The sequence below is a fragment of the Oenanthe melanoleuca genome, chromosome 27 (assembly GCF_029582105.1).
Source record: "Oenanthe melanoleuca isolate GR-GAL-2019-014 chromosome 27, OMel1.0, whole genome shotgun sequence".
Classification (NCBI taxonomy): Eukaryota; Metazoa; Chordata; class Aves; order Passeriformes; family Muscicapidae; genus Oenanthe; species Oenanthe melanoleuca.
Genome location: NC_079360.1, coordinates 5,337,560 through 5,362,204, shown reverse-complemented (window position 1 = coordinate 5,362,204; position 24,645 = coordinate 5,337,560). Strand labels below are relative to the sequence as shown.

The 24,645-nt window shown below is 54.6% G+C and overlaps 1 protein-coding gene and 4 long non-coding RNA genes across 6 annotated transcripts; 4 read left to right on the top strand and 1 right to left on the bottom strand.

Annotated features, from left to right (window-relative positions):
- Positions 1 to 9,253: 9,253 nt before the first annotated feature.
- On the top strand, positions 9,254 to 19,011 carry PHB1 (prohibitin 1). 2 transcript variants are annotated; one of them, XM_056512027.1, is made up of 7 exons: positions 9,254 to 9,322; positions 10,060 to 10,180; positions 10,436 to 10,597; positions 11,456 to 11,598; positions 13,461 to 13,577; positions 16,017 to 16,112; positions 18,645 to 19,011. In XM_056512027.1, exons 2-7 carry the CDS (start codon positions 10,093 to 10,095, stop codon positions 18,855 to 18,857), a joined length of 819 nt encoding a protein of 272 aa, XP_056368002.1. In that variant the 5' UTR covers positions 9,254 to 9,322; positions 10,060 to 10,092; the 3' UTR covers positions 18,858 to 19,011. The 2 variants fall into 2 exon arrangements, with proteins under 2 accessions (XP_056368002.1, XP_056368003.1); XM_056512028.1 differs by having other exon boundaries at positions 9,300 to 9,361.
- LOC130264060 (uncharacterized) lies at positions 16,023 to 24,220 on the bottom strand. Its single transcript, XR_008842418.1, has 3 exons — positions 24,148 to 24,220; positions 23,778 to 23,839; positions 16,023 to 16,209 (listed from the first exon to the last, which is right to left on the bottom strand). It is a non-coding gene; the product is annotated as an uncharacterized LOC130264060 (long non-coding RNA).
- Positions 19,945 to 20,426, top strand: LOC130264057 (uncharacterized). Its single transcript, XR_008842414.1, has 2 exons — positions 19,945 to 20,132; positions 20,221 to 20,426. It is a non-coding gene; the product is annotated as an uncharacterized LOC130264057 (long non-coding RNA).
- LOC130264059 (uncharacterized) lies at positions 20,439 to 20,790 on the top strand. Its single transcript, XR_008842416.1, has 3 exons — positions 20,439 to 20,594; positions 20,639 to 20,660; positions 20,705 to 20,790. It is a non-coding gene; the product is annotated as an uncharacterized LOC130264059 (long non-coding RNA).
- On the top strand, positions 21,107 to 21,675 carry LOC130264058 (uncharacterized). Its single transcript, XR_008842415.1, has 2 exons — positions 21,107 to 21,182; positions 21,249 to 21,675. It is a non-coding gene; the product is annotated as an uncharacterized LOC130264058 (long non-coding RNA).
- Positions 24,221 to 24,645: the final 425 nt, after the last annotated feature.

Here is a 24,645-nt window from a genome sequence, read left to right as displayed (position 1 = left end):
ACCCAGAAAACCAAACAAAAAACCGCCCAAAATCAAAACAAAAAAACAAAAACTAAAAAAAAAAAAAAAAAAACTAAACGAAAACAAAAAAAACCCAAACCAAACCAAACAAAAAAACCCCCACAAAATAAAAAAAAATAAAAAAAAAAAAAATTAAAAATAAAAACTAAAAAATCCCAAATAATAATAATAAAAAAGGCCTTTAAACAAACAAAATAAAACCAAAATTCTCCTTTCTCCTCTCTGGCAGCTCTCCCTTCCCTTTTCCCATTTTTTCCTTTTCCTTTTTCCCTTTTCTGTTTTTTTTTTAATTTTTTTTTTTTTTTTTCCCCATCCCGTCACCCCGAGCTCCGGGATGAATCCTCGGGCCCTTATAAGGCCGGGATGGAGGAACAGGAGGAAAAAAAAAAACAGAGAGAAACCAGAGCCCGAGAGAGGGAAAAAAACTGGGAGGAAAAAAGGGAATGGAGAAAAGAGGGAATGGGGAAACTGGGAATGGAGAAACTGGGAATGGAGAAACTGGGAATGGAGAAACTGGGAATGGAGAAAAGAGGGAATGGGGAAACTGGGAATGGAGGATGGGAGGGATAAAGGGCGACAGCCTGAGCGGTGATTGATCAGTCGTTGATTGGTGATCGATCGGTGATTGATCAGTGATCGATCGGTGATTGATCGGTGATCGATCGGTGATTGATCAATGATTGATGTGTGATTTTGGCTGAGGTGTGCGATGCTTTTCCCTGCTTCCACCTGTGGGGAATTCATCCATGGATCCATCATCCCTCCATCCATCATACCTCCATCATCCCTCCATCCATCATCCATCCATCATCCATCCATCATCCATCCATCATCCATCCATCATCCATCCATCATCCATCCATCCATCCATCCATCCATCCATCCATCCATCCATCCATCCATCCATCATCCATCCATCATCCATCCATCCATCCATCCATCCATCCATCCATCCCTCCCTCCATCCATCATCCATCCATCATCCATCCATCCATCATCCATCCATCATCCATCCATCCATCATCCATCCATCCATCCATCCATCCATCCATCATCCATCATCCATCCATCCATCCATCCATCCATCCATCATCCATCCATCCATCATCCATCCATCATCCATCATCCATCATCCATCCATCCATCCATCATCCATCCATCCATCCATCATCCATCCATCATCCATCATCCATCCATCCATCCATCCATCATCCATCCATCCATCATCCATCCATCATCCATCATCCATCATCCATCCATCCATCCATCATCCATCCATCCATCATCCATCCATCCATCATCCATCCATCCATCCATCATCCATCATCCATCCATCCATCATCCATCCATCCATCATCCATCCATCCATCATCCATCCATCCATCCATCCATCATCCATCCATCCATCATCCATCCATCCATCATCCATCCATCCATCATCCATCCATCCATCATCCATCCATCATCCCTCCATCCATTCCCCGTTTCCCCTCCTGGGGGTGTCGAGGCCCAGGACCCCCTGCCCCAATCCCAGTTTCCCCCAGGTGTCTCTCCCAGTTTAGCCTGGGGGCCTCTCCCATCCCAGTTTCCCCAGCGGGTCTCTCCCATCCCAGTTCCACCCGGGTGTCTCTCCCAGTTTAGTCCGGGGGTCTCTCCCAGTCTCTCCCAGTTTAGTCCGGGGGGTCTCTCCCAGTCTCTCCCTGTCTCCCCAGGTGTCTCTCCCATCCCAGTTCTCCCGGCGTCTCTCCCAGTCTCTCCCAGTTCCCCCGGCGGTCTCTCCCAGTCTCTCCCAGTTCCCCTGGGGGTCTCTCCCAGTCTCTCCCAGTTCCCCCGGCGTCTCTCCCAGTCTCTCCCAGTCTCTCCCAGTTCCCCGGGGTCTCTCCGGTGGGCCGGGGCCGCCGCTCTCTCCACTCCGCCCCTTTCAAACCCGTTTACGGCTCCCAGGCGGCCGAACCCGGGGAGTCGCTGGGGCCGCTCGGGTCCCATTTCCCTGGGTCCCGTTTCCCTGGATCCCGTTTCCCTGGATCCCATTTCCCTGGATCCCATTTCCCTGGATCCCATTCCCTGGATCCCATTTCCCTGGATCCCGTTTCCCTGGGTCCCGTTTCCCTGGGTCCCGTTTCCCTGGATCCCATTTCCCTGGATCCCATTTCCCTGGGTCCCATTCCCTGGATCCCATTTCCCTGGGTCCCATTTCCCTGGATCCCGTTTCCAGGGCACGAATCACCGCGGGATGAACTCGATTAGCGCGGGCAGAGGCAGGAGATAAATCAGGGTCCCATTAGGAAACGGGGGTGATTGATGGCCCCGAGCGGCAGCTGCTCCTCTCCCTTCCTTTCCCTTCCCTTCCCCGCCCGTCTGCGGCCGCTCAGCCCCGCCCGGAGCCGCGGGGAACCGGGAAAATCCGGGAATTCTGCGGGAATGATTCGGGAATTCTGCGGGGATGAACCGGGGATGATCCGGGAATAATTCGGGAATTCTGCGGGGATGAACCGGGGATGATCCGGGAATAATTCGGGAATTCTCCGGGAATAATTCGGCAATTCCCGGGGAATTCTCCAGGGATAATTCGGGAATTCTCTGAGAATAATTTGGGAATGATCCGGGAATTCTGCGAGGATGAACCGGGGATAATTCGGGAATTCTCCGGGTTTGATCCGGGAATTCTCGGGATGCTCCTGGGAATTCTCTGGGGATGCTCCGGGTTATCTCCGGGTTTTCTCCGGGTTTGCTCCGGCCCGGCTCGGCCCGGCTGCCCCAGATCAGACCGTTCCCCTCCCCCCGAGCTGCCCCGTTCGCGCTCCTCGCTCGTTCATTCATCGCTCGGGAGAAACCCGGAGCCTGCCTGGAAATCTGGGCTGGGATTTCCCCGATTCCAGCCCCAGGGGATCCATTCCCAATCCCTTGGCATCATTTCCAGCCCCAGGGGATCCATTCCCAATCCCGTGGGATCCATCCCAGCCCTGTGAGATCCATTTCCAATTCCATGGGATCATTTCCAGCCCCGTGGGATCCATTCCCAGTCCCATAGGATCCGCTCCCAATCCCGTGGGATCCACCCCCAGCCCCGTGGGATCCATCCCCAGCCCCGTGGGATCCTCTCCCAATCCCATGGGATCCGTTCCCAGTTCCAGGCGCCGTCCGGGGGTGCAAGGAGGGGGTCAGCAGGGATCTGGGTGGGCTCATCCCGGGGGATCCGCCGGGATTTGGGGCGCTCGCCGTCCCCGGGGAGGTTCTGGGCGCTGGTTCCGCGCTCTGCGAGCTGCAGCGCAGCCCCGGGCAGGAGCCTGAGCTGATTTTATCGATCATTTCTCAATCATCATTATCAGCGCGGCCGCTCCGGGCTCCTTCCAGTCAGCGGGGAGGGAGCGGAATGCGCCAGGGACGATTCCAGCGCCGGCTCCATCCCCGCCCGAGGGGTCTGGGGGCAGCCGGGGGGGCTCCAACCGCCCCCGCATCCCTGAGCCAGGATTCTCCACTCGGGATTAAAAAAAAAAAAAAAAAAAAAAAAATTGGATTTTTGCCTCCCGGGCAAAAACCTCGTTCGGGAGCTGCTCCAAGGGCTGGGGATGTCTCGAGCCAGCAGCAGCTCCTTCCAAAAAAACAAAAATTATGGCAGGAGCTGCTTTTCCTCCCGGGAAAGTTCAGGTCCGGGGCTCCCGATCACCGCTGGCTCTTCCAGCGGTTTTCCCGCAGATTTTGGGTGACTCAACTTTTGTCCCTCCCGCACCCCAACCTCCCAAAGCGGCTTTTCCACCTTTCCCCACAGCGAATCCTCAGGGCTGGATCCTCGCCCCCCTTCCTCAGGATCCAGCCCAGTCCTAATGGGAGTCAGCGGGGAATTTGGGGGGATCAATGGCGGGCAATTAACGCGCAATTAACGCGCAATTAACGGGGGAGAGGCGGCTGAGCGCTCCCGAGGGCGCGGGCGGTGCCGGGGAACGGCAGCGCTGGGACGGAGCCGTGCGGGAAGTGAGGCCCGGGGAGAAACCGGGGCTGGAAAAGCCGGGGATGGATAAACCGGGCTGGAAACGCCGGGGCTGGATAAACCGGGACTGGATAAACCGGGGTGGGAAAATCGGGGCTGGATAAACCGGGCCGGGAAAACCGGGGATGGAAAAGCCAGGACTGGATAAGCCGGGGATGGATAAACCGGGGCTGGATAAACCGGGGATGGATAAACCGGGACTGGATAAACCGGGACTGGATAAACCGGGCTGGGAAAACCGGGGCTGGAAAATCCGGGGCTGGATAAACCGGGGCTGGAAAAGCCGGGCCGGGAAAAGTCCCCCAATATCTGTGACCCGAGATATCTGTGACCCCCCCCCACGATCTCTGTGACCCCCCCCCCCGATATCTGTGACTCCCGATCTCTGTGCCCCCCATATCTGTGACCCCCCGATACCTGTGCTCCCGATCTCTGTGCCCCCCATATCTGTGACCCCCCGATACCTGTGCTCCCGATCTCTGTGCCCCCCATATCTGTGCCCCCCCGCCCTCATTCCCAGCCGAGCCCCCCCGTCCCCCCAGCTCCCCCCGGGCTGTGCCCGAGGCTCGGGAGGCCGCGGGGCTCCCTGACCCCGGGCTGGGCTCAGCTCCACAAAGCCCGGGATTGTTCCCCTGCGAGACACAGGAAAACGGGGGGAGGCGTTTCCAGGGATTCCTGCGGCTCCGGGAGCGCTGCGGGCGGGTCCTCTGCCCCCGAGGGCTGCGAGTGCTGGGGGGGCGCGGCGTCCCCCACCCCATTGTCCCATTCCAGTATCCCATTGATCCCATCCCATTGATCCCATTGATTCCATCCCATCTCATTATCCCATTATCCCATTATCCCATGATCCCCTCCCATTGATCCCATTGATACAATTGATCCCATCTATCCTATTGTTCCCATTGATCCTATTAATCCCATCATCCCATCCCATTGATCCCATCCCATTGATCCAAATGATCCCATTGATCCCATCCCATTGATACCAGCGATCCCATTGATCCATTGATCCCATCCCAGTGATCCCATTGATCCCATTGATCCCATCCCATTGATACCAGCGATCCCATTGATCCATTGATCCCAGCGATCCCATTGATCCATTGATCCCATCCCAGTGATCCCAGTGATCCCATTGATCGCATCCCATTGATCCCAGCGATCCCATTGATCCATTGATCCCATTGATCCCAGCGATCCCATTGATCCCATCCCATCCCTCCCACGTGGAAATGAGCAGGGACAGGAGAGGGACAAGGACAGGGACAGGGACGGTGCCAGGACAGGAGGGGACAGGGGACAGGGACAGGAGAGGGAAAGGACAGGGACAAAGACAGGGACAGGGACAGCTCAGGGACAGGACAGGGACAAGAACAGGGATGTGACAAGGATGGTGCCAGGACAGGGACAAGGACAAGGTCACAGAGGATCCGGACCCAGCTCGGCTCTCCCGGGACCTCCCCCTTCTCCAGGATCCGATCGATCCCAAGGCTCGGACCGGGACCCGCCGGGGTCACCAGCCCCGGACACGCACCTGGGACTTAATTGAGCGAAATTAATGAAGCAATTAAGGAACCCTCGGGGGAAACGGGAGCCCCGCAGACCCCGCGCTGACCCCCGGGCCGTATCCCTGGAAACGGGATGCTCAGCCCGGCCCAGCCCGGCTCCTCCGGGCACCGGGACCCTCCGAGCCCCCGGCGGCGGAAACGGCCCCGGCCCCGCGGGCAGCGCGGGAGGAGACACTGAAGCGCCTTTGTCCGGCGGGGTGGGATTTGTACCGGGAGAAGCAGGATCTGTCCTGGGAAGGGCAGGGTTTGTACCGGGAGAAACAGGATCTGTCCTGGGGAGGGCAGGATTTGTCCCGGGAAGGGTAGGATTTGTCCTGGGAAAAGCAGGATTTGTCCTGGGAAGGGCAGGATTTGTCCCGGGAAGTGTAGGATTTGTCCTGGGGAGGACAGGATTTACCCGGGAATAGCAGGATTTGTCCTGGAGCAGGCAGGAATGGGGAGATTTTGAGTGATTTCGAAGGATTTTGGGGGGTCCCCCCAGACCCAACTTTCTGCCCCTCGTTGTCCTGGTCCCGGTTCTGGTCCCGGTTCTGGTCGCGGTTCTAGTCCCGGTTCTGGTCCCGGTTCTGGTCGCGGTTCTAGTCCCGGTTCTGGTCCGTGTCCCAGCCCCGGTTCTGGTCCTTGTCCCAGCCCCGGTTCTAGTCCCGGTTCTTGTCTCGTTCCCGATCCCGGTTCTGGTCTCATCGCGGCTCCTCGGCACCGCCCAGTCCGGCCGGGGGGCTCAGCTCGGGGCTGCACCCCAAAAACATCCCTGACAGGAACTGGGATAACCCCTCTGCTCCCCAAATCCACCCCGATGAAATTGGGATAACCCCATTGCCCCCCAAACCCTCCCGCACCCCAAATTCACCCCTGATGGGATTTGGGATAACCCCGCTGCTCCCCAAACCCTCCTGCACCCCAAATCCACCCTCATGGGAATTGGGGTAACCCCGCTGCTCCCCAAACCCTCCCGCACCCCAAATCCCCAGATCTGCCCCAGTCTCCGCTGTGCCGGCCCGGGGGGTTTTGGGGTGACGCTGTCTGCGCCCCAGACGGGCTGGGATTTGAGGAGATGAGCTGATGAGATGAACCGGGGCCCGCGGACCGAGCTCGGAACGCAAACAGCCCAAATTCGATTTCTGGGGCTCGCGAACCGCGGCGTCAGCTCGGCCCAAATCGCATTAAACCCTTAATGCAGTTTGCGCTAATTGGATTGGGACCTTTCTGGAGCTTAATTCGGGTTGGTGCGGAGCGTGGGGAGGGGCTGGGACCCCCGGGAGGGGCTGGGGACCCCCCAGGGAAGAGCTGGGGACCCCGGGAAGGGCTGGGACCCCCGGGAAGGGTTTGGACCCCCCGGAAAGGGTCGAGACCCCCTGCAAGAGTTGGGAATCCCCTCGGGAAGGGCTGGGACCCGCGAAAAAGGTCAGGACCCCCCTCGGGAAAGATTGGGGACCCCCGGGAAGGGCTGGGGGACCCCCGGGAAGGGCTGGGAGCCCCGAAAAGGGTCGGGACCCCCTTCGGGAAAGATTGGGGACCCCCGGGAAGGGTTGCGGACCCTCCTGGGAAGGGTCGGGGACTCCCGGAAAAGGTCGGGACCCCCCTCGGGAAAGATTGGGGACCCTCAGGAAGGGCTGGAACCCCCGAGGAAGAGCTGGGGACCCCCGGAAAGGGTCGGGACCCCCCGGGAAGGGCTGGGCTGAGCCAGGACCCCCCGAAGTTGGGGGTGGGTGGGAGTGGGATGAGCCCCCGCCCCTTCCCTCCGCTCACACACCAACCCCAGAGCGGATTTGGGGGGGAAAAATCCCAATTCCTGCCAAACCCCGCGGAGCCCCCCCTGTCCCTGAGCCCCCCGGAGCCCCCCGGAGCTCCCCCGGAGCCCCCCGGCCCCGAGTCCCGGCTCCCGGAGCTCCGGTGCCGCGGGTTTTGTTCGCGGCCCGGGGGGACAATGACAGTGACAGTGACAGTGACAGTGACAGTGACAATGACAGTGACAGTGACAGTGACAACGAGCCCTTCTCGAGCCGCGCCAGGAAATGTCCCCCCAAAACCGGACCGCGACCCGGGAAAGGCTCGGGGGGGGGGGGGGGCTGGGATGGTTTGGGGTGCGGTGCCCCTGCCATGAACCGATAACGGGGACCCGGCTCAATTTTGGGGTTCAGTCCCGCAGCCATCACCCGATAATGGGGTCCCAGTTCATTTTTGGGGTGCAATCCCGCAGCCATCCCCCAGTTATCGGCTCCCGGTTCATTTTTGGGGTGCAATCCCACAGCCATCACCGAGTTTGGGGTCTCAGCTCATTTTTGGGGTGCAATCCTACAGTCATCCCCCAATAACTGCTCCCATTTTCCCTTTTCCTCTTTTTTTCTCTTTTTCCCATTTTTCTCTTTTCCTTTTTTTCCTTTTTTTCCTTTTTTCCCCTTTTCCCTTTTTTCCCCCCTTTTCCCATTTTCCCTTTTCCATTTTTTCCCCTTTTCCCATTTTTCTCTTTTTCCTTTTTTTTCCCCTTTTTCCCTTTTTTCCCTTTTCCCTTTTTTTCCCCTTTTCCCATTTTCCCCTTTTTTTCATTTTCCCCCATTTTTCCCATTTTCCGTTTTTCCTTTTTTTCCCTTTTTCACATTTTTCCCTTTTTCCTTTTTTCCTTTTTTTTCCCTGTCCCCTTTTCCCTTTTTTCCCCTTTTCCTATTTCCCCCTTTTTTTCCCTTTTTTTCCTTTTCTTTTCCTTTTTTCCCTTTCCCCTTTTTTTCCCCTTTTCTCATTTTCCTCTTTTTTTCTTTTTTTCCCCCTTTTTTTTCCTTTTTTTTCCCTTTTTCATCCCCTTTTTTCCTTTTTTTTTTTTCCTTTTCCCTGAGCCAAAGGGAGAGCGCTGCTTCCCTCTAGCGGCTCCGGGACGGGGACAGGGACAGGGACAAGGACAAGGATTTGGGGTCCGGAGCACCGCGGGTGAGCAGAAAGAGGGAGCTGGTCTTGCTAAGACTGGAGAAGGGTGGAAATTTCCGTGGAAATATTTAATAAATTCGTGCAAATCTCTCATTTTGGGAAAGGGATCCCATCAATCCTCGGAAATATCTCAAATATCCACGGTAAAATCTCAAATATCAATCAAAATATTTCAAATATCAATGGAAATATCTCAAATATCCATGGAAATATCTCAAATATCTGTGAAAATATCTCAGATTTCGATGGAAATATCTCGAATATCCGTGGAAATATCTCAGATTTCGATGGGAATATTTCAAATATCTGTGGAAATATCTCAAATACCCACGGAAATGTCTTAAATATCAATGGAAATATCTCAGAAATCCATGGAAATCTCTCATTTTGGGAAAGGGATCCCATGAAAGCTTGGAAATATCTCAAATACCCATGGAAATATCTCAAATATCAATAGAAATATCTCAAATATAAGTGGAAATATCTCAGATACCCGTGGAAATATCTCATTGTGGGAAAGGGATCCCATCAGTGCATGGAAATATCCCGAATATCCACGGTAAAATCTCAGCTATCCCGTGCGCTTCCCCTTCCAGGACTACATCTCCCATAAGGCCTTGCGGTGCTCCAGCCAATAGTGCGCGGCCTTGCTCAGGGAGCGGCCCCGCCCCGGGGCACACCGGGAACTGTAGGCGAGCCGGTACTGGGCACAACGGCAGAGAACTACAAATCCCAGCATGCATCGGGGTCGCGGGCCAATGAGGAGCGCCCGTCTTGGCGCGGCGCGCATGCGCGCTGGGGCGGGCGGCCGTGGATTCATGTGGAGGTCAGCGGCGCGGCGGGAGCGGCGGGCGGGAGGGCGGCGGTGGGTCCGGGGCTACGGGGGGAGCCGAGCGGGGCCGGGCCGGGCCGAGCCGAGCCGAGCCGAGCCGAGCCAGGCCGGGCCGAGCCGAGGCCTGAGGGCGGGCGGGCAGGGTGGACACGGCCACGCTTTGGGCCGTGCTGGGGGCGAGCGGCCTAGGAGGGAACGGGAGGGGGAGGCCCGGGGGGCGTGCGGGGGATGGGGGCGTCATGGAGGGGGAACCGAGATCGAGGAGACTCGTGGGGCTGGGGAGACCCCCGGGATCGAGGAGCCCCCCAGGGCTGAGGGGTTTGGGGGGCAGAAGGAGCCCCTCAGAGATTTGTGGGGGGCACAAGGAGCCCCCCAGAGCTGAGGTGTGGGGGCACAGGGAACCCCCCCAGGGGTTTGAGGGGCAGAAGGAGCCCCTCAGGGCTGAGGGGTTTATGGGGCACAAGGAGCCCCCAGGGATTTGGGGGGCAGAAGGATCCCCTCAGGGATTTGGGGGGCACAAGGAGCCCCCCAGGGATTTGGAGGGCAGAATGAGCCCCCCAGGACCGAGGTGTTTTGGGGCACAAGGAGCCCCCAGGGATTTGGGGGGCACAAGGAGCCCCCCCAGGACCAAGGTGTGTTTGGGGCCCCCCAGGCGATGCTGCCCGCTGCGCTTTGGGGGTTCAGGGCAGGGCAGCCCCCCCGCTGAGCTGTGACCCTGGGGGTGTTTCCAGGCGGGATTTCCAGGCGGGTTCTGGAGCTCTGGGATGGCTGCCAAGGTGTTCGAGAGCATCGGGAAGCTCGGCCTGGGGCTGGCGGTGGCCGGGGGAGTCGTGAACTCGGCTCTGTACAACGGTGAGTGGCACGGGCTGAGAGCCCCCTTTATTCTGTATTTTGTATTTTTGCCCCAAATCTTGTCTTCTTGCCCGATAAAAACACACTGAGCCCTTGGAGCTGCTCCATGAGGGAACCCCTGGAGTTCCATCCAGCTTCTCTTTGCTCTATAGCTCCAAACACCGCTGCTAATTCCCTTCTCTGCTGTTAAAACCCCCCCTCCCCGCGGCTCTGCTGGCAGCAGTGCCCCCCTGACCGCCCCTTTGCCCCCCACAGTGGATGCAGGGCACAGAGCTGTGATCTTTGACCGCTTCCGAGGGGTGCAGGACGTGGTGGTGGGAGAGGGGACGCACTTCCTGATCCCCTGGGTGCAGAAACCCATCATCTTCGACTGCCGCTCGCGGCCCCGCAACGTCCCCGTCATCACCGGCAGCAAAGGTGGGTCTGCCCTGCACGCCCAGGCTGTGGCTTCATCCCCCTGGAGTTCTGCTCCCTGGGTGGCCAGGGAGGTTCTGGGGGGTCCCTGTGTGCAGACAGACACCCCAAGGCCACCTGTGTCACCTGGTGATGTCCAGACATCCCTTCCAGCCCCTGGAGCAGCCAGGGATGGTTTGAGGTTTTTAATAAAGGATAGGTTTAGGAATTCTTCCTTTGGTCCCAAATATTTGGGGTTGGAAGGGATCTCTGGAGATTCCTTGACTGTGGAGATCCCATGGTTTGAAGTTTTTAATAAAGGACAGGTTAAGGAATTCTTCCTTTGGTCCCAAATATTTGGGGTTAGAAGGGAGATCCTCCAGCACCAAAACATTCCTTGACTCCGTGGAGATCCCAGGTGTCCCATTTGGGAATATTTGATTTCTTTCACTGGAGAACTGTTCCTTTGGTGCTTTGGGAATGGTTTGATCTCTCACTGGGGAACTGTTCCCTTGGTACTTTGGGAATGTTTGATCTCTTTCACTGGAGAACTGTTCCTTTGGTGCTTTGGGAATATTTTATCTCTCACTGGAGAACTGTTCCTTTGGTGCTTTGGGAATGGTTTGATCTCTTTCACTGTTGAACTGTTCCTCTGGTGCTTTGGGAATGGTTTGATCTCTCACTGGAGAGCTGTTCCTTTGCTCTAAGTCCCTGAGTGCTGAGCAGCTGGGGTTGGAGGGACCCCTGGATCCCACCTGGGCCAGGTGCCCCAGGACCCCAAAGCTGCAGAGAGCAGCGAAACCACCTCATTAATGGCAGCAAGCAGTGAGGAGCTGAGGGCTGTGCAGGAGCAGGGCAGCCCCTGAGCAGCCGTGCCCCCAGACCTGCAGAACGTGAACATCACGCTGCGGATCCTGTTCCGGCCGGTGACGGCGCAGCTGCCGCGCATCTTCACCAGCATCGGCGAGGACTACGACGAGCGCGTGCTGCCCTCCATCACCACCGAGATCCTCAAGTCTGTGGTGGTGAGCCTGCTGCCCTCCCTGCCCTGCCCTGCCTTGCCCTGCTCTGCCCTGCCCTGCCCTGCTCTGCCCTGCCCTGCCCTGCTCTGCCTTGCCTTGCCCTGCCCTGCCCTGCCTTGCCTTGCCTTGCCCTGCATTGCCTTGCCCTGCCCTGCTCTGCCTTGCCTTGCCCTGCCTTGCCCTGCCCTGCCCTGCCTTGCCCTGCCCTGCCCTGCCCTGCTCTGCTGGGCTGCTCTGCCTTGCCTTGCCTTGCCCTGCCCTGCATTGCCTTGCCCTGCTCTGCCTTGCCTTGCCTTGCCCTGCATTGCCTTGCCCTGCCCTGCCCTGCTCTGCTGGGCTGCTCTGCCCTGCTCTGCCTTGCCTTGCCTTGCCTTGCCTTGCCCTGCATTGCATTGCCCTGCCCTGCTCTGCCCTGCCTTACCCTGCCTTGCCCTGCCCTGCCCTGCATTGCATTGCCCTGCCCTGCTCTGCCCTGCCTTACCCTGCCCTCCCTGCCCTGCCTTGCCCTGCTCTGCTGGGCTGCTCTGCCTTGCCTTGCCTTGCCTTGCCCTGCCGTGCCCTCCCCTGCCCTGCCCTGCCCTGCCCTGCCCTGCCCTGCAGGAGCTGCAGCTGGGGGGTTCCTGCTTAGGCTGGCAAGGGAGGGGGGTTCAGCCAGCCCCAGCCCTGCTGTGGGGTCTGAGCCCTGGCTGGCCTGGCCTTGGCTGTTTCCATGGTGGGGATCCCCGTTTCCATGGGGAAATTCCTGCTGCTGCCCTGGCTGGTGCAGCACAGGGCTGTGGCTGGTCACTGCCCCTTCCCAGAGGTGTCCATCCCATTCCCTCCCATTCCCTCCCATTCCCTCCCATTCCCTCCCATTCCATCCCATTCCCTCCCATTCCATCCCATTCCCAGAGGTTTCCATCCTGCTTCCTCTCGTTCCATCCCATTCCCAGCGCTGTCCCTCCCATTCCCATCCCATTCCCACCCATTCCATTCCATTCCTAGAGGTTCCCATCCCGTCCCATCCCATTCCCAGAGGTTCCCATGCCATTCCCATCCTGTTTCATCCCATTCCCAGAGGTTCCCTGGGGTTCCTATCCTGTTCCATCTCATTCCTGGAGGCTCCCACCCTGTTCCCAGAGGTTCCCATCCTGTTCCATCCAGTTCCCATTCCATTTCACCCTGTTCCCAGCCGTTCCCAGCCCGTTCCTTGCCATTCCCAGCCCATTCTCTGCCATTCCCACCCCGTTCCCAGCCCATTCTCTGCCGTTCCCAGCCCGTTCCCTGCCATTCCCACCCCGTTCCCAGCCCATTACCAGCCCGTTCTCTGCCATCCCAGCCCGTTCCCAGCCCGTTCTCTGCCATCCCAGCCCGTTCCCAGCCTGTTCTCTGCCATTCCCACCCTGTTCCCAGCCCGTTCCCAGCCTGTTCCCACCCCGTTCCCAGCTGTTCCCAGCCCGTTCTCTGCCATTCCCACCCCGTTCCCAGCCCCTTCTCTGCCATTCCCACCCCGTTCCCAGCCCATTCCCAGCCTGTTCTCTGCTGTCCCAGCCCGTTCTCTGCCGTCCCAGCCCGTTCTCTGCCATCCCAGCCCGTTCCCTGCCATTCCCACCCTGTTCCCAGCCTGTTCCCAGCCTGTTCCCACTCCATTCCCAGCTGTTCCCAGCCCGTTCTCTGCCATCCCACCCCGTTCCCAGCCTGTTCCTACCCCGTTCCCAGCCTGTTCCCACCCCGTTCCCAGCCCGTTCCCAGCCGTTCCCAGCCCGTTCTCTGCCATCCCAGCCCATTCCCACCCCGTTCCCAGCCCTTTCCCAGCCCGTTCCCTGCCATTCCCACCCCGTTCCCAGCCATTCCCAGCCGTTCCCAGCCCGTCCCTCCCGTTGCAGGCGCGCTTTGACGCGGGCGAGCTGATCACGCAGCGCGAGTTGGTGTCCAGGCAGGTCAGCGAGGACCTGACCGAGCGAGCGGCCACCTTCGGCCTCATCCTGGACGACGTGTCCCTGGTCAGTGTCCCTGTCCCTGGGAGTGTCCCTGTCCCTGGGAGTGTCCCTGGTCAGTGTCCCTGTCCCTGGGAGTGTCCCTGTCCCTGTCCGTGGTCAGTGTCCCTGTCCCTGGTCAGTGTCCCTGGTCAGTGTCCCTGTCCGTGGTCAGTGTCCCTGTCCCTGTCAGTGTCCCTGGTCAGTGTCCCTGTCCGTGGTCAGTGTCCCTGATGAGTGTCCCTGTCCCTGGTCCCTGTCCCTGGTCAGTGTCCCTGTCCGTGGTCAGTGTCCCTGTCCGTGGTCAGTGTCCCTGGTCAGTGTCCCTGATGAGTATCCCTGTCCCTGATCAGTGTCCCTGGTCAGTGTCCCTGTCCGTGGTCAGTGTCCCTGGTCAGTGTCCCTGATGAGTGTCCCTGTCCCTGGTCAGTGTCCCTGATGAGTGTCCCTGTCCCTGGTCAGTGTCCCTGTCCCTGGTCAGAGTCCCTGTCCCTGGGAGTGTCCCTGTCCGTGGTCAGTGTCCCTGTCCATGGTCAGTGTCCCTGGTCAGTGTCCCTGTCCTTGGTCAGTGTCCCTGTCCCTGGTCAGTGTCCCTGATGAGTGTCCCTGTCCCTGGTAGTGAGCGTCCCTGTCCTTGGTCAGTGTCCCTGATGAGTGTCCCTGTCCCTGGTCAGTGTCCCTGATGAGTGTCCCTGTCCCTGGTAGTGAGTGTCCCTGTCCTTGGTGAGTGTCCCTATCCCTGTCCCTGGTCCATGTCCCTGTGCCTGTCCCTGGGAGTGTCCCTGTGCCTGTCCCTGGTCCATGTCCCTGGGAGTGTCCCTGTCCCTGTCCTTGGTGAGTGTCCCTGTCCCTGGGGAGTGTCCCTGGCCCTGTTGAGTGTCCTTGTCCCTGTCCCCTGGGCAGGGGGAGTCAGTGCCCAGAGCATGGCGGGCTGGACATTTGGACATTTGGCCACATGTGGACATTTGGACATATCTGGGCACATGTGGACATATGGCCACATTTGGACATTTGGCCACATATGGACATTTGGACATGTGTGGACATTTGGACACATGTTCCTATTTGGACATGTGTGGACATTTGGACATTTGGCCACGAGTGGACATGTGGCCATGTGGCCAGGTGTGGCTGTGCTCAGAAGGACACCGTGGTCACAGCTGTGTCCCTGTGACCTTGGTGGCCCTTGGTGGCCCTGCAGGGATTTGGTGGCTCCAGCAGGAGCAGCTGGAGCTCAGGGTGATGGATTGGGCTGCAGGTGCTGCTGGGTTTGGCAGCAGTGAGAATTCCCACTGGGACAGCACAAAATTCCCACTTGGACAGCACAGAATTCCTGTTTGCAAAGCACAAAATTCCCACTAGGACAGCACAGAATTCCCATTTGGAAAGCACAAAATTCCCATTTTTAACACCACAAAATTCCCATTTAACAGCACAGAATTCCCATTTGGAAAGCATAAAATTCCCATTTGGAAAGCACAGAATTCCCACTTGGACACCACAAAATTCCCACTTGGACACCACAAAATTCCCATTTGAACACCATAAAATTCCCATTTGGACACCACAGAATTCCCACTCCCTTTCCCCGGGGTTTTTTTGGAAGCTTGATTTCTGCCAAACAGAAAATCCGAACGCTTCGTTCCTGCACCTGTCCCACCTGGGGCTGGCTGTGGGATCCAGGTGGGATTTTTCAGGGATCCCTGCATCCCTGGATACCTGGATCCCCGAATCCCTGGATCCCAGGATCCCTGAATCCTTGGATCCCTGAATACTTGGATCCCTGCATCCCTGAATCCCTGAATACCTGAATCCCTGCATCCCTGGATCCCCGGATCCCTGAATACCCAAATCCCTGCATCCCTGAATCCTTGGATCCCTGAATCTCTGCATCCCTGAATCCTTGGATCCCTGAATCCCTGGATCCCTGGATCCCCGGATCCCCGGATCCATGGATCCCTGGATCCCCGGATCCCTGGATCCCTGAATTCCCGGATCCCTGGATCCCTGAATCCCCGGATCCCTGAATACCCAAATCCCTGAATCCCTGGATCCCCGGATCCCTGAATACCCAAATCCCTGAATCCCTGGATCCCTGAATCCCTGCATACTTGGATACCTGGATCCCTGAATCCCCAGATCCCATGATCCCTGGATCCCCGAATCCCTGAATCCATGGATCCCCGAATCCCATGATCCCCGAATCCCTGGATCCCTGAATCCCCGGATCCCTGAATTCCCGGATCCCCGGATCCCTGAATCCCCGAATCCCTGGATCCCTGGATCCCTGAATCCCCAAATCCCTGAATCCCTGGATCCCTGAATCCCCGAATCCCTGAATCCCCGGATCCCATGATCCCTGAATCCCCGAATCCCCGAATCCCTGGATCCCTGAATCCCCGAATCCCCGGATCCCTGAATCCCCGGATCCCTGAATCCCTGCATCCCTGCTGTGTGTGCCCCCAGACCCACCTGACGTTCGGGAAGGAGTTCACGGAGGCGGTGGAGATGAAGCAGGTGGCGCAGCAGGAGGCGGAGCGCGCGCGCTTCATCGTGGAGAAGGTACCTGCTGCTGCTCCTGGGGTTTGGGAATGTTCCTCCACAGCCTGGAATATCCTCTTGGGTCTGTCCTGCTGGGGTTCTGCTCCTAAGGCCAGGCCTGCAGCAGGGCCACAAACAGAATGAGTGAGGCAAAGGTGGCCAAACAGCATTGAAATTGCCTTTTTCCCATTCATAAATAGAGTTGAAATTGCCTTTTTCCCATTCATAAATAGCATTGAAATTGCCTTTTTCCTTTGTCCAAATATAATTGAAATTGCCTTTTTCCCATTCATAAATAGAGTTGAAATTGCCTTTTTCCCATTCATAAATAGCATTGAAATTGCCTTTTTCCCATTCATTAATAGAATTAAAATTGCCTTTTTCCATGCCCAAACTGGATTGAAATTGCCTTTTTAATATTCATAATTAGCATTGAAATTGCCTTTTTCCTTTGCCCAAATAGTATTGAAATTGCCTTTTTCCTATTCATGAATAGAATTGAAATTGCCTTTTTCCTATTCATAAATAGAACTGAAATTGCTTTTTTTCCTTGCCCAAACTGGAGTGAAATTACATTTTTTATTTTGCCCAAACAGCATTGCAATTGCCTTTTTCCCATTCATAAATAGAGTTGAAATTGCCTTTTTCCCATTCATAAATAGAGTTGAAATTGCCTTTTTCCCATTCATAAATAGCATTGAAATTGCCTTTTTTCCTTGCCCAAATAGAATTGAAATTGCCTTTTTCCTATTCATAAATATAACTGAAATTGCCTTTTTCCTTTTGCCCAAATAGAATTGAAATTTTTTATTTTGCCCAAATAGGATTGAAATTGCCTGTTTTTCTTTACCCAAATAAGATGGAAATTGCTTTTTCCTTTACACAAACAGGAATTTAAATTCCCTTTTTCCTTTGCCCAAATAGGATTGAAATTCCCTTTTTTCTTTGCCCAAATAAGAATTTAAATTCCCTTTTTCCCTTTGCCCAAGGGTTCCAGCAGCTCCCCCTTCTGTTCCAGCTATGAACACTGTGCTGAGAGTTTTGTTAGTTTTTTTGTTGGATACATTGAAGTAGATAAAGCACAAATATTACCGTGATAATTAGTACATATATATTTATTTTTTAAAGTTTTTTTACAATGGTGTGAGGCTTAGTTAATGAGATTATTTAACTATATTTCTTTTTGAGTTTGGCTATACTTTATTTTGCAATTGCTATTTCTATGATGGTGTGAGGCTCAGTTAATTAGATTATTCAGTAATTTTATTTTTTCATTTTGAGTTTGGCTATACTTTATTTTGCAATCACTGTTTCTATGATGGTGTGAGGCTCAGTTAATTAGATTATTCAGTAATTTTATTTTTTTTACTTTGAGTTGGGTTACACTTTTTTGGTAATTGCTGTTTCTGATGGTGTGTGACTTAGCTAATTAGATTATTCAACAATTTTATTTTTTTACTTTTGAGCTTGGTTATACATTTTTGTAATTGCTGTTTTTACTATGTTATTTTATTATGACTTGTTTTTTTTACCTTGACTTCGGTTACACTTTTTTTGTAAATGCTGTTTTTACTATGGTGTGAGGCTCAGTTAATTAAATTATTTAATTATGACTTGTTTTTTTTTACTTTGACTTTGGTTACACTTTTTTTGTAAATGATATTTTTATTATGGTGTGAGCCTCAGTTAATAGATTATTTAACCATGATTTTTTTTTTTTTAGTTTGGTTATACATTTTTGTAATTGCTGTTTCTACGAGGGTGTGAGGCTTAATTAGATTTTTCAACAATTTTATGTTTGAGTTTGGCTATACTTTATTTTGCAAACACTGCTTCTATGATGGTATGAGGCTCAGTTAATTAGATTATTCAATAATTTTATTTTTTTGACTTTGAGTTTGGTTACACTTTTTTTGTAATTGCTGTTTTTACTGTGGTGTGAGGCTCAGTTAATAGATTACTTAACCAAGATTTTTTTTTTTTTAGTTTGGTTATACATTTTTGTAATTACTGTCCCTGATGATGTGTGACCTAGCTAATTAGATTATTCAACAATTTTATTTTTTTACTTTTGAGCTTGGTTATACATTTTTGTAATTGCTGTTTTTACTGTGGTGTGAGGCTCAGTTAATAGATTACTTAACCATGATTTTTTTTTTTTAGTTTGGTTATACATTTTTGTAATTACTGTTCCTGATGATGTGTGACTTAGCTAATTAGATTATTCAACAATTTTATTTTTTTACTTTTGAGCTTGGTTATACATTTTTGTAATTGCTGTTTTTACTGTGGTGTGAGGCTCAGTTAATAGATTACTTAACCATGATTTTTTTTTTTAGTTTGGTTATACATTTTTGTAATTACTGTTCCTGATGATGTGTGACTTAGCTAATTAGATTATTCAACAAATTTATTTTTTACTTAAAGTCATTTTTGCAACCGTGCCACACCCGTATTTTGCATTCACGCACATTCGCTGCGCCCATATAATTGTAATAAAAAATCAGAATTTCCCGATACAATCCCAATAAAAAACTCTGAATTCCCCTGCAGGCAGAGCAGCAGAAGAAGGCAGCAGTGATCTCAGCTGAGGGCGACTCCAAGGCTGCAGAGCTGATTGCCAACTCGCTGGCCACGGCGGGCGACGGGCTGATCGAGCTGCGCAAGCTGGAGGCGGCCGAGGACATCGCCTACCAACTGTCGCGCTCGCGCAACATCACCTACCTGCCCTCGGGCCAGTCCGTGCTGCTGCAGCTGCCCCAGTGACACCCACCCGAGGGAACGAGTTAAAGATGGGAAAATGAATCATGGAGGGCACCTCCGGCGGAGGAAACGGAAATTTGGAGATTTATTTTCTTTTTTTTTGCGGATGGGAAATCAAATAAAAGTGAACGCGGCGGCGTCGGGGCTGCGGTTCATCCTCTGTGGTCACAGAGTGATCTGAATTTGGGGATTCAGGAGGTGAGATCTGGGGACTCAGCAGGTGAGATTTGGGAATTCCTCAAGCGAGATTTGGGGATTCCTCAAGCGAGATTTGGGAATTCCTCAAGTGAGATTTGGGGATTCCTCAAGCGAGATTTGGGGATTCCTCAAGCGAGATTTGGGAATTCAGGAGGTGAGATTTGGGAATTCATCAAATGAGATTTGGGGATTCATCAAGTGAGATTTGGGGATTCAGCAGGTGAGATTTGGGAATTGGCCCTTCCTGGGTGGTTGGAGCAGCAGGAGCAGAGATTTCCTGGGATGAAGCCCCAGTGACACTCACCTGAGGGGACACGTTAAAAATGGAAAATGGAATCATGGAGGGTCCCTCCGGCGGAGGAAACGGAAATTTGGAGATTTATTTTCTTTTTTTTTGCGGATGGGAAATCAAATAAAAGTGAACGCGGCGGCGGCGGGGCTGCGGTTCATCCTCTGTGGTCACAGAGTGATCTGAATTTGGGGATTCCTCAAGTGAGATTTGGGGATTCATCAAGTGAGATTTGGGGATTCCTCAAGCGAGATTTGGGGATTCCTCAAGTGAGATTTGAAAATTCAAGAGGTGAAATTTGGGGATTCATCAAGTGAGTTTGGGGATTCAGGAGGTGAGGTTTGGGAATCCGGTTCATCCTCTGTGGTCACAGAGTGATCTGAATTTGGGGATTCAGGAGGTGAGGTTTGGGAATTCAGCAGGTGAGATCTGGGGATTCCTCAAGCGAGATTTGGGAATTCATCAAATGAGATTTGGGGATTCATCAAGTGAGATTTGGGGATTCTTCAAATGAGATTTGGGGATTCCTCAGGTGAGATTTGGGAATTGGCCCTTCCTGAGCGGTTGGAGCAGCAGTAGCACAGATTTCCTGGGACACTCACCTGAGGGAAACACGTCAAAAATGGAAAAATGAATCATGGAGGGTCCCTCCGGTGGAGGAAACGGAAATTTGGAGATTTATTTTCTTTTTTTTTGCGGATGGGAAATCAAATAAAAGTGAACGCGGCGGCGTCGGGGCTGCGGTTCATCCTCTGTGGTCACAGAGTGATCTGAATTTGGGGATTCAGGAAGTGAAATTTGGGGATTCCTCAAGTGAGATTTGGGAATTCCTCAAGCGAGATTTGGGGATTCATCAAGTGAGATTTGGGGATTCAGGAGGTGAGATTTGGGAATTCAGGAGGTGAGATTTGGGGATTCATCAAGTGAGATTTGGGGATTCATCAAGTGAGATTTGGGGATTCATCAAGTGAGATTTGGGGATTCAGCAGGTGAGATTTGGGGATTGGCCCTTCCCGGGCGGTTGGAGCAGCAGGAGCAGAGATTTCCCGGGATGAAGCCCCAGTGACATCCACACCTGAAGGAAACACGTTAAAAATGGAATCATGGAGGGCACCTCCGGTGGAGGAAACGGAAATTTGGAGATTTATTTTCTTTTTTTTGCGGATGGGAAATCAAATAAAAGTGAACTCGGCGTCGGGGCTGCGGTTCATCCTCTGTGGTCACAGAGTGATCTGAATTTGGGGATTCAGGAGGTGAGGTTTGGGAATTCCTCAAGTGAGATTTGAAAATTCAAGAGGTGAAATTTGGGGATTCAGCAGGTGAGATTTGGGGATTCATCAAGTGAGGTTTGAGGATTCAGGAGGTGAGGTTTGGGAATCCGGTTCATCCTCTGTGGTCATAGAGTGATCTGAATTTGGGAATTCATCAAGTGAGATTTGGGAATTCAGCAGGTGAGATTTGGGAATTCATCAAGTGAGATTTGGGAATTCAGCAGGTGAGATTTGGGGATTGGCCCTTCCTGAGCGGTTGGAGCAGCAGTAGCACAGATTTCCTGGGACACTCACCTGAGGGAAACACGTCAAAAATGGAAAATGGAATCATGGAGGGCACCTCCGGCGGAGGAAACAGAAATTTGGAGATTTATTTTCTTTTTTTTGCGGATGGGAAATCAAATAAAAGTGAACGCGGCAGCGTCGGGGCTGCGGTTCATCCTCTGTGGTCACAGAGTGATCTGAATTTGGGGATTCACCAAGTGAGATTTGGGGATTCCTCAAGTGAGATTTGGGAATTCCTCAAGTGAGATTTGGGGATTCCTCAAGTGAGATTTGGGGATTCAGCAGGTGAGATTTGGGGATTCAGCAGGTGAGATTTGAGGATTCAGCAGGTGAGATTTGAGGATTCAGCAGGTGAGATTTGGGGATTGGCCCTTCTTGGGTGGTTGGAGCAGCAGGAGCAGAGATTTCCTGGGATGAAGCCCCAGTGACAGCCACACCTGCCCCTGCTGAGGGGAAAAACCTCTCCAGGTGTCACCTGAGAACTTGGGGACACAGCTCAGGACCCTCAGCCACCCCAGAGCTCTCCAGGTGTCACCTCAGCTCAGGGCAGCGCTCTGTGGGGTGAGGAGCAGATTCCCTCTGGCTCTGGAGAGGGGAGTTCTGTGCAGGAAACTTCTGGAACTGGGACATCTCCTCCCCCCTGGGCTCCTGTCCCAGCCCTGGCTGCTGCAGGGACAGAGATCCTGTCCCATCCCTGCTCCTTGTCCTGAGGGAAGTGGAATTGTGAGCTTGTGTAAGCAGCCTTCAATAAATGTCACAGCCCAAGGCTGGCACTGTGGCTCGTGGCTTTTTTTTATTTTTTATTTATTTTGTGCTGCTGTCTCAGGAGAAGTGAAGGTTGAGCTTGGTGCTGGGATCAATCCTGCCAATTTCAGAGCTTGGTACACGAGTGTGACACTGGATTTCTGGAATGAGGTGAGTTGGAATTGTGGGGGCTTCTCCCAGTGCCCTTCCAGAGCTCCTGTCCAGCCCCAGCTGTTCTGTGATCCCCCAACAAATCGTCCAAAATCTCCAGAATCATCTCAGAGCTGGGGGTGTGCTGCAGCTTGGCTGCTCTCTGGGACAGTGAGGGTGGGAGGAGGTGCCCTGTGCCAGAGATCTCCTTTTCCCAGGGTTCCCTTATCCCCTTTTCCCAGGGATTCCTTTTCTCCCTTTTTCCAGGGATCCCCTTTTCCAGGAGTTCCCTTCCCCCACTCTTCCAGGGATTTAATTTCACCCCTTTTCCAGGGATCCTCTTTTCCAGGGGTTCCCTTTACCCCCCTTTTCAAGGGATTTCATTTCCCCCCTTTTCCGGAAATGCCTTTTCTCCCTTTTTCCAGGGATCTCCTTTTCCAGGGATCTCCTTTTTCCAGAAGTTCCCTTTTCCAGGAATGCCTTTTCTCCCTTTTTCCAGGGATCCCCTTTTCCAGGAATTCCCTTTCCCCCCCTTTTCCAGGGTGTCCTCTTTCCCCCTTTTTTGGTGTTTTTGTGCAGAGGCTCCTGGCTCTGACAGGAGTTCCCCAGAACTCCCAAAAAAACCCTGAACAACCCCAGACTGAGCTGCCAGCTCTCCCCAACCCCAGGCACTGGGAGATGCTGGTGGGTGTGAGCTCTGCTCTGCTATTTTGTAGCTAATTAATATTTAATTGTACCTTTACACCCAGCTGGGAAAGGAGAACGGGGACAGGAATTTCCTCTGCTTGAACTTCTCCTCTGCAGTGCACTGGGCTGGGGCAGCCGGGGCTTCCTGAGGCACAATCCAGCAGGAAAATCCCTTTGTTCCCCTTCTGCCTCCCCTCCCGTGCCCCCAGGGCATCCTGAGATGTGGGAGATAAACCTGGGAGCCCGGCTGGGCTGCAGAGCTGGAGGTGCCAGCACCGTCTGTGCCTCAGGGAAAAAAGTTTCCATCAGCTGTGCCTCAGTTTCTCTGCCCAGGATCCTTGAGCAGCTCCAAGAAATTGTGCCAAGGGAATTATTCTGAAAATCCTCCTGTCAGGAATGGGGATGAGGCAGGGCCAGGGCTGCTCCAGGAGTTATCCTAAGGATCCTTCTGTCAGGAATGGGGACAAGGCAGGGCCAGGGCTGCTCCAGGAGTTATCCTGGAAATCCTTCTGTCAGGAATGGGGACGAGGCAGGGCCAGGGCTGCTCCAGGAGTTATCCTGGAAATCCTCCTGTCAGGAATGGGGATTAGGCACTTCCCTCTCCAAGGCAGGAAATTCCAGCACATCCTCATCCAGCAGCAGCAGCAGCACCTGCCCCAACATCCCCTCCCTGGTTTTCCTCCAGGAGCTGCACTGCACAGGGGTGTTGGACAGATATGGAGCAGTGTCCAAGGTTTTTCCAGCTCAGGGCTGGGACAGGCACAGCAGCTCCTCCAGGGCTGGGTCAGCGTGTCCCGTTCTGCTCCAGGCACAGCTGGGGCAGGGAGCAGGAAAATCGGGAGCATTGTTCTGATCCTGCCCTTTTAACTCCATCCTGAACTTTGCCTCTGGGAGCCCCAAGCCCTGCTGGGCACGGGGGTTGTGCTCAGGAATCCAGAGCAAGCCAAACCCTCTGGAATTCAGGATTTGAAACTCGGGGGGAGCGAGATTTTTTTTTTTTTTTTGGCAGAATCTCAACTCCGCTGTTGGGAGCGGGTGATGAAACAAACCACAGGTAGAGATTGTGGATTGAAGGATTTAGGAAAGGAACACGAAGCTGAGAAGGGCTGGTGCCCTTCCCCCTCCGAGTTCCTGCTACTCTCACTAATTCCCCCACGGCTGCCAAACCCAAACCGCAGCAGCGCTGTCCCCTCCTACACAGCCCCAGCAGCGGTTTGGGGCTGCGGCCGAGGCTCTGCAGCTCTCGGGGCAGGTGGCACCTGGGGAAGCGAGGGACAGCCCCGACCCTCCCACCGCTACCTGCCACAGGTGTCGCCTCTTGTCGCATCTCCTCCGTCAGGGTGCAATCAGCAAACCGCAGGCTGGAGTTAAGCAGTAATTAGCGTGTTAAGGAGAGGGTGAGGTTTGGGGAAGCGGGAGCTGGGCTTTGGCACAGGCTGAGGGGCAGCTCCGTCCGTGAGGGCAGGAGCCATCCCCGCCAGCCCTGAGGGCTCAGGCCGCGCGCAGGAACGGGCGGGCAGGCTGAGGGGGAGCCGGGGCCCGAACCCTCATTCAACCCTCGCACCCCGCCTCACCTGCCGCGCTAATTACGGCACGATCGCTAATTACCGGAGAAGTTAATGAGCCCCCGTCCCGCCCCCCGCGCATGCGCAGCCCCCCCCCCCCTCACCTGCGGCCCGCGCGCCGCCGCCTCAGGTGGAGCAGCGGCGGGAAAGGGGCGGGCGCGCGGGAACGGCGCCCCCGGCGGCGCATGCGCACTGCGCCACCTCTCCCCCCCGTCCGCGGCCTGTGCGCGCTCCCGCTCTGACCGTGCGCGCTCCCGCAACGCGCGCCCCCCCTCCTTCTCTGTGCGGGTCACCCACACACCCCCCTCACCATCTGTGCGCGCTCCCGCACGCGCGTACTCGCCCCCCCCTCGGCCTATGAGGCGCTCCCCCCCTCACGGCACGGTCCGTTCCCTCCCCGCCTCCGCGCGCGCTCCCGCACACGCGCACTCACCCCCTCCCCTTTTCCCGGCCCTTCAGCCGCTGCCCGCGCGCGCTCCCGCCCGCTCCACCCCCTTCCCTATCAATCCTACTCCCCCGCTCTCCGCTCGCGCGCTCCCGCCGCGCACCGGTCCGGGCACGGGGGCGCGCCCCCGCCCCTCACACACACACACACACACACA

Excerpts from the sequence above, each read along its gene's own strand:
- PHB1 (XM_056512027.1), top strand. The coding sequence starts at position 10,093 with ATGGCTGCCAAGGTGTTCGAGAGCATCGGGAAGCTCGGCCTGGGGCTG. Across the intron at positions 11,599-13,460 it reads AGATCCTCAAGTCTGTGGTG|GCGCGCTTTGACGCGGGCGA; the intron begins GTGAGCCTGCTG and ends CTCCCGTTGCAG. Across the intron at positions 16,113-18,644 it reads CGCGCTTCATCGTGGAGAAG|GCAGAGCAGCAGAAGAAGGC; the intron begins GTACCTGCTGCT and ends ATTCCCCTGCAG.